The 15,604-nt window shown below is 67.5% G+C and overlaps 1 protein-coding gene across 1 annotated transcript; it reads right to left on the bottom strand.

Annotated features, from left to right (window-relative positions):
• Window positions 1-12,583, bottom strand: CAMK1 (calcium/calmodulin dependent protein kinase I). The gene is made up of 11 exons (XM_065408034.1): window positions 12,495-12,583; window positions 6,513-6,644; window positions 5,012-5,086; window positions 4,550-4,688; window positions 2,660-2,786; window positions 2,271-2,346; window positions 1,760-1,872; window positions 1,369-1,447; window positions 1,061-1,148; window positions 229-355; window positions 1-65 (listed from the first exon to the last, which is right to left on the bottom strand). The coding sequence occupies exons 1-11, from the start codon at window positions 12,581-12,583 to the stop codon at window positions 1-3; spliced, it is 1,110 nt and encodes a 369-aa protein (XP_065264106.1).
• Between the last annotated feature and the right edge of the window lie 3,021 nt (window positions 12,584-15,604).

Here is a 15,604-nt window from a genome sequence, read left to right as displayed (position 1 = left end):
TCAGTCCTGGGGGGGGCGGTGCGAGCTGGGCCCCAGCGACCTGTCGCAGCCCCTGGAGTCTGACCCTGCCGGGAGAGAAGAGGCCGTCAGACGCAGCGTTCCTGCCTGGGGACTCGGCTCAGCCTGGCACGGGAAATATGGGCAGGGGCTGGACAGTGGGATCGAGCCCTAGCCAACAGAGCCCACCCAATTCGGTGTCCCCGGCTTGGCCTCGTTCTGGAGACTCACCATTGCTGGCGCCAGCCTCCAGCAGGTCGCAGGGGCTGGTTGGAGTGGTTTGCCCGGGTCCTTCCTGGCTGGTTCCAAGCTGCAGCTTCCTCATGTGTCTCACCACGGCGGTGGCATTGAACGCTTGCTGCACCAGGACAGAGGGGCAGTGTGAACGGGTGCCGCGAACGGCGCCAGCCCCAGGGCAGCAAAGGCACAGGAGTAGGGCCCTACTAAATTCATGGCCATGAAAAGCGCGTCGCAGAGCGTGAAAACTGGTCTTTGGTGTGCTGCTACCCCCTACAGTACAGATTTCACAGGGGAGACCCGCGTTTCTCAAACTGGGGTCCTGACCCAAGAGGGAATTGTAGGGGGGGTCACAAGGTTATTTTAGGGGGACTGTGGTATTGCCACCCTTAGTTCTGCGCTGCCGGCGGAGCTGAGTGGCCAGAGAGCATCCAGCTCCGCCGGCAGCGGCACAGAGATAGGGGTGGCAATACCGCAGCCCCCCTAAAATAACTCCTGTTTGGGTCAGGACCCCACAATTACAGCACCTGACATTTCAGATTTAAAGAGCTGAAACCATGACATTTACAATTTTTAAAACCCTATGACTGAAATTGACCAAAATGGAGGATGAATTTGGTAGGGCCCAGCAAGTGCTGCCACAGCGCCCCCTGCTGGGAGCACCCAGAGCGCCCCCCCCTCCCCACAGCACCCCCTGCTGGGAGCACCCAGGGCTCCCCCCACAGCGCCCCCTGCTGGCAGAGGCCAGGGCTGGCGTTGGGAGCTGCCACGGTTGGGGTGGCGTAGCTGTGGGTCGCTGGGTGAGGCGGGGGGACAAGACACTCACTTTCCACTTGCTCTTGGCGAAGTTCTTTTTGATCTGTTCACTGACAGACTGGTGGATGTTCTTGTCCAGCGCAGTGTCTCCGGCGATCCTGAGACGGGCACAGAGGGGGGGTTGGTGCCCAGGGAGGCAGGATCCTGGCAGCTCCCCCCCCCCCACTGCTTAACAGGCAAGGCTGGGGGCAGAATGACCCAGCAGTGGCCAAGCCCCTGGCTGTGGAGGGACAGTCCCTGCCCCACTCCAGGGATGCCCTAGGGTGGGGTAGTTTGTCAAAGGGGACCCCCCGGAGGGACACAGGATGGGCCCCTTACCAGGGGTGTTGCAGGGCCTGCTCACATGTGAAGCGCTTGCTGGAATCCTTCTCCATTAAGTGCTGGATGAAATCTTTGGCTAGAACCAGAGAGAAGACCCATCATGGCACCCGCCGGCCCTTGTCCAGCCTCCCCGCAGCCCCCCCCATGTCACCACTGGCCAGGCTGTCTCCTGCCCAGCCTCCCATGTCACCACTGGCCAGGCCGGCCCCTGACCAGCCTCCCCGCAACCTCCCACGTCACCGCGGGTCAGGCTGTCCCCTGCCCACCCTCCCCACATCCCTCCTCTTCTGCAGCCCCCCCACGTCACCACGGGCCAGGCCGGCCCCTGCCCACACACACTGGGCATCCCTGGAGCCCGTGGGGGAAGCAGCACCCAAGCCCTGCGCACCTGACTCGGAGATATCGTCCCAGTAGGGCGAGTCGAATTCGTACTCGGCCCGCAAGATCTGCTCAAAGAGCTTTGCATCGTTCTCGTCGTAGAAGGGGGGGTAACCACACAGCCTGAGGGGGAGAGAAAGATCACTGCTGGGGGGGGGCAGTGAGAGATGGGGGGGAAACCGCACAGTCGAAGGGAAGAAGAGATCACTACTGGGGGGGGAAGGAAGTGAGAGATGGGGGGGACCCGCACAGTTGGGGGGAGGAAGAGATCACTGCTGGGGGGGGGGAGTGAGAGACGGGGGGACCCGCACTGTCGGGGGGGGGGAAGAGATCACTGCTGGGGGGGGCAGTGAGAGACGGGGGGACCCGCACAGTTGGGGGGGGGAGTGAGAGACGGGGGTAACTGCACAGCCTGGGGGGGAAATCACAGGACGGATCCAGGTCATGTACCCACCCAGTCCAGGGGGATCCCCAGATCCCTGCGCCCCCCCCCCACCCCCCTCCAGCCCCGCAGTACCTACAGGATGTAGGCGATGACACCAATGGACCAGCAATCCACAGCCTTGCTGTAGGGCTTCTGCGCCAGCACCTCCGGGGCTGCGGGAGAGGGGGGCAGCCGTGAGGATGGGGCTTGGTCTCCTTCGAAAGAGTTAATTACATGACGGCCCCCCCCCCGACAGGGAACCCCAACGTGGGGCAGAACCCCCTCCCCTGACAGGGAACCCCACGCGGGGTAGAACCCCCTCCCCCGACACGGAACCCCAACGCGGGGCAGAACCCCCTCCCCCGACAGGGAACCCCAAAACTGGGCAGAACCCCCCCCCGACAGGGAACCCCAACACGGGGCGGAAGCCCCCCTCCCCAGGAAAGCGCAGGCGGGGCAGGCTCCCTGCCCCCCGCCGTCACTCACCCACGTAGCCAGGGGTCCCGCAGGCTGTGGACATGACGCTGCCAGAGCCCTCGATCTTCGACAGGCCGAAGTCGCTGATCATGATCTTGGAGTCCGGGTCCGGGCTGTAATAGAGCAGGTTCTCGGGCTGCACCGAGCCAGGGGGTCAGCCAGGGCCTGGGTGGCTCCAGCCCCACAGCCCACCCCAGCCCAGGCCCCGCCCTTCCCCCCACATCCTTCCCCAAGCATGACAGGGCCTGTCCTGTGCGCCCCACACAGCACATTTCCTGCCTGCCCTCACGTCCCGGCCCTGCCATGATCCCAGCCGCCCCCACATCCTGGCCCTGCCCCATGGCCTCACCTCCTGCCCTACCACGATCTCAGCTGCCCCCATGCCCCGGCCCTGTCCCATGGCCTCACCTCCTGCCCCTGCCACGATCCCAGCCGCCCCCCCCCCAGTTCCTGCCCCATGACCTCACCTCCTGCCCTGGTCCCCTGCCACAATCCCCGCCTGCCCCATTTGTTCCCATCCCTACCAGCCTTCTGTCCCACATTAGCCCTGCTCCTAGCCCTCCAGTCTCCTCCCCTCCCCATGCCTCCCACCGTGGCAGTCGAGTCAGCCTGCCCAGGCTCCAGCAGGGGGCGCTGAGTCCCCAGGCCAGCAGTGTAGGGCCCGGGCCCAGGCTGCGGGAGGAATATGGCAGGGGCCATCCTGCTCAGCCCCTCCGCCCAGCACCGGGCACTCGGGCGCTCTGGGGTCGGGGAAGAGGCACAGGGAGGGTGTGGGAGGGGCTGGAGCACGCGCAGTGCAAATGGGAGCTTTGGGGAATTTCGCAGACACTCGCCATCTCGCTGAGCTCGCGAGACCAGAACTCTTCTGCGGCTCAGAACACAGCACACTTGGGCCGGGCTCCCGAGACGGGCAGAGCCCCTTGGCCCCAGAGCACCAGGTTGCGTAAGTTCCCGTCCCAGCGCCCGGGCTGCGCGAGGCACCTGCTGCCCGCAGCTCGTTCTCGGAGCGGCTGGGCCCTTCTGCTGGACGCAGCCCGCGACCTGGGAAGGGGCTGGGATAGGAGCAGCCTGGCAAAGTTACACGCCACGGAAATCAGGAGCGCTGGGCAACCTTCCCGACCGGCGCAGCTCCCTGCGCCACCTGGAGCCCAAACCAGCCTCGTGAGCGCTGAGCCCGGCCCGGCCCGCCCCGGGAGACGAATCGGCTGCTGCTTGCCCATGGCTGGCACCTCTGGCGTCTGCAGAGAAACCAACACGCCCTGCAGGGCACCCCGGGACAAACGCAAGCCAGGGTATTTCGGGAAGTCCAGACTGATGAGACGGGCCCCGGATCGCTGTGAAGGCAGCTCCACACGCCCTTGTGCTGTCTGGAAACCACTACAGGCAACCGCCATAAAACTCTCCAGCAGCAGCCCCTGGCCTGTTCCACTGGGCAGCCGGGACACAGCGCCTGCAAACTGATCCCTCGTCCCAGGGGCTCCCGGCCTGCCAGACGGCTCCCCTCCCCAGCCCTTTGGGCCGCCCTTCGCACCCGCGCTGCCGAGCGAGCGTGGGGCCAACAACGTAGCCAGCTGCCAGCGGGGCCAGGGCACTCACAGACCCCTCCCTGCAGGACACAGCAGCCGCCCCCAGGCACCGCGCAGCTGGAACACGAGCCTCACTCAACCCGCACAGAGACTGGGGAGACCCCGCTGTGCCCGCCCCGGGGGAGGGAGGCAGAGCTGGTGCCGGGTGTGGAAGGCACATCAGCCCTGGCCTGCGGCTCAGCCTCCCCCGCACAGGCTCCGGGACAGGCCTTTGGTGACGCCTTGGCAGACCTGGTGCAGGCACTTGCCAGCGATGCTTTGGCGACTCAACTGCCTGCGTTTAGCAGTGCCATGCGGGCAGACGCTGGCTCACCTTCAGGTCCCGGTGCACAATGCCCATGTCGTGCAGGTACCGCACGGCGTCCAGGATCTGCCGGATCAGCTGGCTGGCGTCCCGCTCCGTGTAGAACCCCTTCTCCACAATCCGATCAAAGAGCTCCCCGCCTGAGACGCTGCGGGTGGCAGGGAGAGCTCCGGGTCAGCCACCGCCCCAGCCGTGGGACGCGCGTATGTCAGGGACTAGCCCCTGCCCCAGCCCCAGGACGTGTATGTCAGGGACTAGGCCCCGCCCCAGCCGTGGGACGTGCGTGTGTCAGGGACTAGCCCCTGCCCCAGCCCCAGCCGTGGGACGTGCGTGTGTCAGGGACTAGCCCCCGCCCTGGCCGTGGGACACGCGTGTGTCACGGATTAGCCCCCACCACAGCTGTCTCTAGCACCAACACAAGCGCATCCCCTCCCCGCTCTGCCAGCCAGGGAGCCCCCTTCCCCCACTCACAGCTGCATGATGAGGTAGAGGTGACCCCCACTCTCGTAAATGTCATCCAAAGCCACAATGTTGGGGTGCTTGATCCTGAAAGAAAGATGGGGGGGCAGCTTATGAGATGGGGGGCTGGAGACAAGGATGCAGTGGGGAAGATAGGGGGGCTGAAGATGGGGAGCTGTAGATAGGGGGGCTGCAGGGGATACAGGGAGGTTGGTGATGGGGGTGCTGAAGACGGGGGGCTGTGGGTGAGACGGGGGGCTGGAGATGGGTAGGCTGGAGACAGGGGGGCCGTGGAGGAGATGGGGGGCCATAGGGGAGCTGGAAATGGGGCCACGGTGGAGATGGGGGGGCTGGAGATGGGTAGGCTGGAGACAAGGGGGCCGTGGGCAAGACAGGGAGACCACGGGGGGGGGGTCACGGAAGAGATGGGGGGCTGGAGGTGGATAGGCTGGAGATTAGGGGGCTGTGGGGGAGACAGGGGGCCTGCTGATGGGGGTGCTGGAGACGGGGGGCCACGGGCGAGACGGGGGCTGCAGGGGAAGCGATGAAGGAGCCAGACCTCACAGACACCAGGCCCTGCTCTGGGGTGCTGTTCGCTCCTCCACAGACAGAGGCTTCAGCCGTCACAGCCCAGGCCAGGCCGGGCAGACAGCGCAGCCCGGCCCCGGGTCCTGCAGCCCAGCCAGTCCCTAGGGCTGGGGGCACTGCATCCTGGGGCACAGAGCAGCTAGGGGGTCACTCCTGGGCACCACAGGTCTCCTCCCATGGACCAGAGATGGGGCGCAGGGGTCACCTTTGCTCTCTGCTCGGTCTCGCTCTGCACCCCACCACCTGAGGCAGCGGCCTGCCCCGCAGGAATGCCCTGGGGCAGAAGGCTCCCCAGCCCGGCCCGTGGTGCCGGGCGCGGGAGCAGGAGGGCACATGGCCAGGACTGTCCTGCCCCAGCTCCTGGGACCCAGAGGGGCCCAAGCTAACGCAGCTCTGCAGGCTGCCAGGCCTACCTGGGGGCGGCCCAGCCCAGGCTCACACCATGCAGCAGACACCCCCCACTCCTCCTGACGGCCCTGGGCCCAGCCGCGCCGGCCTGCAGAGCAGCTCCAGGCCCCACTCGAACCTGCTGCCAGAGGGTGGCCCGCTGCACTCCCCAGCCCAGCAGCGGGGGGATTAGGGGTGTGGCAGCTGGGCCTTGGCCAGGCGGGCAGCTCGCCCAGGAGTCCCAGGACACCGCTGGCTCAGGCGCGGCAGGGACATCACGAGGCTCCCGCCCGGGGTTATTTTTAGAAAGACTCTGATAAGGGGCCCAGATGTCTGGCTGTGGCAGAGCTCTGTGAGCGACCCGCCAGAGGAGACTGGCCCCTCGTGGCACAAGCAGCGGGGCAGGAGCTGTGGGAGGGACGGTCACTCACAAAGGCGCACACTCGAAGGGCGGGGCCGGGGGTGAGCCAGGCCAGCCCTGCACCCACGGGCGCATGCAGAGCCCGGCAGTCACGCTGCCCGTAGCGGCAGCACCTACTTGTGCAGGACGGCGATCTCGTTCTCCAGGCTGGTCTCCTTCCCCTCCAGGGCCTTCTTGGCAATGCACTTAATGGCCACCAGCTTCCGACTCGTCTTCTCCTCGGCGAGCACCACCTCAGAGAAGGCTCCCCTGGGGAGAGAGGGGGGTGAGCTGGGGCCAGCCCCCTAGGGCAGGGCTGAGCCGCCAGGGGGCGCTCTGGGGGGGAGCCGGGAGCAGCTCGGGCATGAGAAGCACAGCTGGCTGCGGTTGGCATGGTAACAGCCGGAAACCCCAGCTATTTCTAGCCAAGAATGAGGCCTGGGGGGAGGGGGAGGCAGAGACGTGCTGCCTGAGTGCTGGGGCGCCGGGGGTCACACCCGGGCCTGGACCTGCACAGGGCTCAGGGCTTCCCCCTCCCTCTGCGGCAGGGTCGGGACACGGGGCTGTTGCCGAGGGCCCATCTGGGAGCAGAACCAGCTCTGGGCCCTGGCCGGCGGCTCCCCCGAAAACACAGGGGTAGGAGCCCGGCCCTGTGCCCGGCCCTCGGAGATACCAAGCTCTGAGTCTCCTCCCACTGCTGTGCCAGAGGTGGGGACAGCCCAGGCCTGGGCCGGCTGGGCTCCATGACTGGCTAGCAGGATGCTAGCGAGTCATGGGGTGCCAGGCAGCACTGCATCCTTGCCCCCCACTCTGCCCCAGGGGCCACCAAGCGCATCCCCCCACAGGCTGCCTGCAAGGAGCCAGCCCTGACCCCCAGCCCAGATCATTCATCCCCTTCCACCCTCACTGCTCTCCCCAGGCAGGCCACACCCAGCGCTAGCGCCCTGAGCCAGCCCCAGGCCAGAAGTACCTGGATAACCAGTCCCCACGTTCCCCCCCAGAGCCAGCCGCACCTTGGCACCAGGAGAGGGGTCCCTGTATACACAGCCCCCACGTTCCCCCCCAGAGCCAGCCGCACCTTGGCACCAGGAGAGGGGTTCCTGTATACACAGCCCCCACGTTCCCCCCCAGAGCCAGCCGCACCTTGGCACCAGGAGAGGGGTCCCTGTATACACAGCACTCACGTTCCCCCCCAGAACCAGCCGCACCTTGGCACCAGGTGAGGGGTTCCTGTATACACAGCCCCCACGTTCCCCCCCAGAGCCAGCCGCACCTTGGCACCAGGTGAAGGGTTCCTGTATACACAGCCCCCCACGTTCCCCCCCAGAGCCAGCTGCACCTCAGCACCCAGTGTTGGGAGACTTATCCCACTCAAGAGGAGCTCTTGCGCCTGCCCGAGCCCCAGCCTGCCCCCCGCCATGGGCCCAGCAGCGAGCTCTCCTGCCAGGTTCAGAAGCAGCAGTAGCAGGTGCCTGGGCCCGAGCCAGGAGCCAGCCGAGCTGCCCGAGCTGATGCCACACGGCTTGGCTGGGCGGCTGTTTGCACAAGAACATCCTGATCCAGCCAGGAGCCAGGCACGAGATCAGGGCGGATCGGAGCCGCCCCTGGCAGCTGGGAAAGGCCCGGCCAGGGAGCACATGGAAACCAGCTGTACTGGGCTCACCCCACCCCAGCCCCCAGCCACTGGGCCCTGGAGAGGCTCCCACCCCGCTCCTCCTAGCCAGGAACAGGGCACTCCAGGGCACAAAGCCAGGCAGCTGGGCCAATGCGGGAGGAGGGCTGGCAGGAGGAGACGGCACCCGGAGGCCCAGGTGATGGGCTGGTGCCCAGGACAGCGCAGGGCTGCTCCGGTGCTCAGATGGGGGGGATTTAGCAGGAATTCCAGGCTCTGCCCCGCCAGGTCTGGTGCTCACGCACAGTCCATTAGGAGAGACTGGAGCTTAGGATGACTTGGAAAGGGGCTGGTACCCTGCACCCCTGCTGGAGCGCTGCTGAGCGGGCTGGCCCTCATGCCCCAGCTCCAGCCTGCCGGCCGCTGACCCATGGCCAGCTAGCTTTTGACTTGCTCGCTTGGGCTGTAAACAGGAAAAGGCAGAGACCGCCAGGGCCCAGGTTTCCGGAGAGGACAGGAAGCGAAACGTGGTTTATTTAATACTGTGGCGTCTGTAACCCCAGTCCCCTGGGAGCCCCACACTGCCCTCCCACAGAAACCCCAGCCCTGACGTTCCTGCACTGCCCCATCTTTCAAACCCCAGCCCCTAGGATCCCTGCACTGCCCCACGCCAGCCCAGGGGAGAAGTCAGTGTCTACGTTGATCCAGCTCCTGGCTCCCCAGAGGCCTGCAAACCAGCCCTGTGCGAGGGGAGTTGGGGATTATACAGAGGGGACCCTGCCAGTGCAGACAGAGTCATTCCCCCAGTGCAGACTGGGGGCCTGCCCTCGCCCCACTGGTCGGCGTGACGGGCGGTGAGCTCAGCGCCAGCAGCCGAGGCCTGGCCACGCGTTTCGGGGCATCCCGGCGAAGGAGCCGGAGCTGTTGAAGGAGGGCTGTGCGGGTGGACAATGAGGTGGCGTTGGAGATGTTTGCAGGGAGGGGCAGCAGGGGAGAAAGAACAAAGGGGCTGGTTGGAGGGCGAGGGACAGGTCAGAGGCAGGAGTCAGCTCAGCAGCCAGTGAGAGAGGTGGGTCGAGTGGGGATCGACTGCGAAGGGCCTTGGAAGTGCAGACCCAGCTCATGCTGGATGGGGTAGAGCCTGGGGAGCCAGCGGCTCACACCCCCTCCCCCCAGGGCACCCCCTCCCCGCCCCCCGCAGTAGCTCAGGGCAGAGCCCGACGTGTGGGGCAGGGGGAGCCGGGGAGCCAGCGGCTCACACCCCCTCCCCCCAGGGCACCCCCTTCCCACCCCCCGCAGTAGCTCAGGGTAGAGCCCGACGTGTGGGGCAGGGGGAGCCGGGGAGCCAGCGGCTCACACCCCCTCCCCCCAGGGCACCCCCTCCCCGCCCCCCGCAGTAGCTCAGGGCAGAGCCCGACGTGTGGGGCAGGGGGAGCCGGGGAGCCAGCGGCTCACACCCCCTCCCCCCAGGGCACCCCCTTCCCACCCCCCGCAGTAGCTCAGGGTAGAGCCCGACGTGTGGGGCAGGGGGAGCCAGCTCACCCAGCGCAGGGAGCAGATGCCATGACAACTAGGGCCCAAGGCCCAGTGCACTCAGCAGGGGCCTGGTGGGGAGCTTCCTGCCCAGCTAAAGGCAGTGGGGAGGGGGGGCCCACAGGCAGGAGGGAGGGGGTTGGGGGGGAAGCAAGCTTTCAGGGGGGTCGCTGTGACTCCTGCTCTCTGTCAGGGAGGGGCACTGCCATGGGCAGGGGTGGTGGAGCCGAGACTCTGGGGCAGCACAGCAGACAGGGTTTTGGTAGGAGCCCCCCGCCCAGCAGCCATGTCGCCGGCTCTGTGCCCAGCCCACGGGGAGCAGACCTACGCCTGGCAACCAGGAGGGCGAAGCAGGTGCTCACCAGAGCTGGAGCAAGGCAAGCCCTGCAGACCGAGCGTGGGCTCTGAGGGGGTTCGCCGGCCGGGGCTCGGGCTGGCGGGGAGAGCTGCCCGGGGACATGCGCCAGGGAGCTGGCTCTGGCCCGAGGGGGAGTAGGACCTACCTGCAACTGACTGCACCCCCCGGCCACCTGTGCCCATGTGCCTCTGAGAGCCGCCCCCTCCCCCCAGGAGTGGCAGTCGTTTGAGTGGGGGAGACGGCAACACCCACACCCTACGCAATGCCCAGCTGGCCGCAAGCAAGCGGGGGGGGGGGGGGAAGAGTTCTGAGAACCCCTCGTTCTGCTGGCAGCCCGAGCCGTTGTGGACCGTCTGTGGGACCCTGACGGCAGGATATTTCGGGACACTCCTTTGCTGTGTTCTGGGTACGGAAGTTGTGGGGCTGAACCCAGAGGACTCAGATGCAAACCGCTAAGGCCGGCCCCAGTGGCCCTCGGTCGGGCTTGCTGGCTTCCCTCAGCAGGACGCTCCATCGGTGCTGAGTGCCACTGGGCAGAGCTCGGCCTGGGCACAGCCCTGCGAGGTGATGGCACCAGACCCACAGTCCCAGCGTCAGGACAGGGGCAGCTGGGGAGGAGCCGGGGACCAGCCTGGGGGTGGTGGGGAGCTGTGGGGCTAACAGCCTGCCTGCAGGGCTCACATTGCTCATGGCTGCCGCAGGCAGCCACAGGTCCTGGGGCCCATGAACTCTGCCCCATACCCTCCCACCCCCCAATCAGCCGGGAGATGTGTGCACGGACCGACACTGCCCACCAGTGTGATCACTGGGCCTGTCTTAGGTGGAGGTAACCCAATGGGGGGGGCTTCCCTGGGGTACTGGGGGCCCTGCTCCATTTGTCGGGGGTGGGGGGAGGCTTTGGGGGATCTGTGTAGAGCTTATGAAGGCTGATTCCATGAACTCTCTGAAGCACTCCGGCCCGGGGCCTGGCCTCTGGCACTTGCTGACAGGACCATGGGGCGGCTCCGGGAGCAGCTCCAGGACAAAGCAGCTCCAGGACCTTTCCCTGGCCATGCAAGGGATCTGCTAAAAGGCCTGGCCAGGCTGAAGGAGACCAGCTCTCCCAGGCGGCCGGCAGGGAGCGGGGCCAGGGAAAGGAAGGCTGGCTGAGCATTGGGGCCCACCGGAGCAGAGCAGGAGCAGAGGGCTGCAGGGGCAGGGAGCGTGGGCACCAGGAGGCAGTGCTGGAGGAAAGGCGGGCTGAGGGCCCTGGCAGGACGGAGCGACCGGAGGGCTCTCAGAGCGGAGGGGTTTCCACGCAGGCTTTGCATGGATCTCCCCAGGAATAAAGCGGGTGTGCGAGAGAGTCCCCGAAGGGTTACATGGAACGGACGTGCCCACAGGGAGGATGTGTTTAGGGTCAGGGCGAGGGGGAGGTGAGGGGGGTCAGGCCTGGTCTTGGGGCCTAGGGAGCTGGGCTCCGGGCCCCACTCCTGAGCAGGGGCACAGCCCGAGTCAGGCCAGTGCCCAGACACAGCAGCCCGGTACGCGTGGACCAGGCACTTGCCCTAATCCTGCCTGTAATTCACACATTAATCCAGCGTAAGAGCTTTAGCCAGCCTCAGCGCTCCTGCAGCACCAACCTGCTGACCCCACGGGCTGAGCCCCCAAACCAGCTGTGCCATGCCAAGCCAGGGAGCCCGGCCTGCCCGCAGCAGAGAGCCGACTGCCCCCCCTGAGTGCCTGACGGGGGCCCAGGCAGGGCAGAGCCTGGCAGCGCCACTCCGGGTGGGCTCCAGGAGGGCACATGGCTGGTACCCACCCAGGAGGGGATCTCCTGCCGCCTCCCGCAGCTGGATGCCTGGCCAGCCCCAGCCCAGCCTCACCCCACCAGCACACCGAAGGGCTCTGCTAATATTGACCCAACCACTCCCGCAGCAGTGCCAAGCCTTGGGCTAATATTTGAGGCAGCAGGTTTCCATCCCGGCCCGGCCTGTGCTGTCCCCCCCAGCAACAGCCCCACTGGAGCCAACCGGGGTGTGTGCGCACGGTGGGGGGGCGAGGGGGGGCGGGGCACAGGGCCACCACCTGGGGAGAAACAGCAACGGCTCCAGAGCTCCCACAGGGACATCCCTGCTCCCCACAGTGCCCCACTGGGACAGGCCGGGGCTGGAGCAGTTGGGAGCTCCCCCCACAGCCACCCCCTGCCCCGCCCCCACAGCGCCCCCTGCTGGGAGCTCCCCAGAGCCAGCGCCCTGCCCCGCCCCCACAGCGCCCCCTGCTGGGAGCTCCCCAGAGCCAGCGCCCTGCCCCGGCCCCGCAGCGCCCCCTGCTGGGAGCTCCCCCAGAGCCAGCGCCCTGCCCCGCCCCCACAGCGCCCCCTGCTGGGATCCCCCCACAGCCAGCCCCCTGCCCCGCCCCCCCAGCGCCCCCTGCTGGGAGCTGCCCCCCTCCGGCGCCCTGCCCCGCCCCCCCAGCGCTGCCGGCCGGAGGGAATGGGGTTACAAACCCTGCCATGGCAGACGGGCTGCAAGGCCGGGATGGGCAGGGCGACATGGGATGCATAGAGACGGGTCCCGGCACAGTGCCAGGCAGCGGCACCGCTGGTGCCCTGGGAGGGGCGGCTGGTCTGACTCACGTGCCCAGGGTCTCCCGGAACTCGTAGATCTCCCGGATGTCCTGGGCTCTCTTCTTCCAGCTCGGCCCATCCTCACCCAGAGGCATCATCCTTCCCCGCTGGGCTGTCAGCCGCCTTCCCTGAGGTGCAGTGGGCAGCGCCCCAGCAGGCCTGCGCAGAGCAGCAGCTTGATGGCACCACGCTCAGGGCCTGTGTGGGGCAGCATGAGGAGGTGGCATCAGAGCCGAAGAGCTTGCCGCCTGTGCCGGCCTGGACAGGCGCTCGAGCTGAACCAGCAGAGCTGAGGGGTCAACGACTGGATCAGCCGGGGTGGGAGGGCAGGGCAGGGCCGGGGCCGGGCCCGTGGGCCGAGCCAGGGAAGGGGCGGGAGGGCAGGGCCGGGCCCGTGGGCCGAGCCAGGGACGGGGCGGGAGGGCAGGGCCGGGGCCGGGCCCGTGGGCCGAGCCGGGCCCGTGGGCCGAGCCGGGGAAGGGGCGGGAGGGCAGGGCCGGGGCCAGGCCCGTGGGCCGAACCGGGGAAGGGGCGGGAGGGCAGGGCCGGGCCCGTGGGCCGAGCCGGGGAAAGGGCGGGAGGGCAGGGCCCAGGAGCTCAGCCCCTTGGAAACCCCCAGGAGTCCTGGTGGTGCAGGACCCCTGGTGTGGTGTGTGCCCTGCCCCAGGCCAATTGCCCCTCTCACTGGTGGGAGGGGCGAGGGGGGTAGGAGACTGCAGCAGCAGAGATCGGGGCCATGGCCAGCCAGGGCACGGGGCTCTTCACCCTACCGCCTCCCTGGGTCGCCAGGGCCCTGCCCCCAGCCTCTTCCACCCTGTCCTCAGCCCTGCCAGTCCTGCCCCCGGCCCCACCAGCCCTGCCCCCGGCCCCGCCCTCTACCGCCGCAAACGCTCTAGGGAGCGCCCCAGAGCAAAGGTGCAGATCAGATCAAAGGTCCATCTAGCCCAGTATCCTGTCTGCCGACAGTGGCCAATGCCAGGTGCCCCAGAGGGAATGAACCGAACAGGGAATTGTCAAGTGATCCGTCCCCTGTCACCCATTCCCAGCTTCTGGCAAAGATCCCCCCGCAGCAGCCTGGCCAACAAGGCCCTCCTGCCCCTTCCCGCGCCCTGGGGCCCAGTCCAGCCTATTCCCCAGGGCCCTGGCCAGGCACCATCCCTGCCCATTAGCTCACACCCCACAGAACCACGCCTGCCAATGGGGGCCCCCGGCCGCCTGGATCCTGCCAGGCCAGGCCCTGCGTCGCACAACACGCCTAGCCAGCAGGAAGGTGCAGAGGGGCACAGTCAGGGCACACGCAGAGCTGAGCACCCACCCCAGCAGGCACCGGCACACACCCAGACACGGGGAGTGGGGCATGCGCACAGTTCTCCCCATGCACGCGAAAACACAGATCCCCCATGGGTGTGCATGCACACACATACACAGATCACGTGCACAAACACAGAGCTCTCCATCCACACATGCGCGCACACACAGATCCATGCACACACACACACACCCCTGCACACGCACACACATGGATCCGGGCACACAGACCGCTGCACACACAGGCATGTAAGCACACACATACAGAGATCCCTGCACACACTGTGCACACACAGACACCTGCACACACACTGTGCACACATACGCACACCCTGCACATACACAGTGTGCACACTGTGCACATACATGTACACACACGTGCACTCCACACACACACTGTGCGCACACACTGCACACGCACACACACTGTGCACGCACGTACTCCCCCCACACACTGTGCACACACACGCATGCACTCCCCCCACACACAATGCACACAGACACACAGTGCACTCCCCCCATACACTGTGCACACACACACACTGCACACACACACACTGTGCACACACACGTGTGCGCACTCCCCCCACACACTGTGCACACACACACACACACGTGAACTCCCCACACACACAATGCACACACACACACACAGTGCACTCCCCCCATACACTGTGCACACACACACACACTGCACACAAACACACACTGTGCACACACACGTGTGCGCACTCCCCCCACACACTGTGCACACACACACACACACGTGAACTCCCCACACACACACACTGTGCACACACACGTGTGCGCACTCCCCCCACACACTGTGCACACACACACACACACGTGAACTCCCCACACACACAATGCACACACACACACTCGCGCACTCCCCCCACACACAGTGCACACACACACGCGTGCACTCCCCCCCCACAGTGCACACACACACACACAGTGCACACACACACACACCCCCAAACAGTGCACACACACGCGCGCAGCCCGCGCACGCGGCCCCGCCCGGCCCTTACCGCGCGCCCCACTCTCCCTCGAGCCGAGCCCGAGAGCGGCCGCAGCTCCCACCCGGCCGGCACCGCCAGCCCCAGTGACGTCACCGCGGGGCGGGGCTCGCTCCGGGGAGGCCAATCCGAGGCCGGGATCTGCCTGGCGACGGGAGTAAACTAAAATTAGCTGGGGGGAGGGGCAGGGCGGCTCCATGCACAGGCGGGGGGGGGGGGGGGGGACGATCCCGCCCCCTCCCCCCGCCGGACCCACTGAGCCCGGGGACCGAGGGGTGCGTTCGGCAGCCCCGGAACCCCTAGTTCCAGCCCCTAGGGCAGCGACCCCGCCCCCGCCCCGCGGGACCTCCCTTCTCCAGATCCCCCAACGCGGGACCTCGCCCCGCGGGACCCCCCTTCTCCAGACCCCCCCACGCGGGATCCCCCCACGGGACCCCCCTTCTCCAGACCCCCCAACGCGGGACCCCGCCCCGTGGGACCCCCCCTTCTCCAGATCCCCCCACGGGACCCCCTTCTCCAGACCCCCCAACGCGGGACCCCGCCCCGCGGGACCCCCCCTTCTCCACATCCCCCCACGCGGGACCCCCCCTTCTCCAGACCCCCCAACGCGGGACCTCGCCCCGCGGGACCCCCCTTCTCCAGACCCCCCCACGCGGGATCCCCCCACGGGACCCCCCTTCTCCAGACCCCCCAACGCGGGACCCCGCCCCGCGGGACCCCCCCTTCTCCAGATCCCCCCACGGGACCCCCTTCTCCAGACCCCCAACGCGGGACCTCGCCCCGCGGGAC

Source organism: Emys orbicularis, chromosome 7, assembly GCF_028017835.1.
Source record: "Emys orbicularis isolate rEmyOrb1 chromosome 7, rEmyOrb1.hap1, whole genome shotgun sequence".
Classification (NCBI taxonomy): Eukaryota; Metazoa; Chordata; order Testudines; family Emydidae; genus Emys; species Emys orbicularis.
Note: the sequence above shows the minus strand (reverse complement) of the source record. Positions and strands in the feature narration are given on the sequence as shown.

Bases quoted from the DNA above. Each gene is read 5' to 3' on its own strand.
- CAMK1 (XM_065408034.1), bottom strand. From the start codon at position 12,583: ATGATGCCTCTGGGTGAGGATGGGCCGAGCTGGAAGAAGAGAGCCCAG. The intron at 5,087-6,512 runs GTAGGTGCTGCC...TCTTTCTTTCAG, and splicing joins GAGATCGCCGTCCTGCACAA to GATCAAGCACCCCAACATTG. The intron at 356-1,060 runs GTGAGTGTCTTG...GTCCTGGTGCAG, and splicing joins TCGCCAAGAGCAAGTGGAAA to CAAGCGTTCAATGCCACCGC.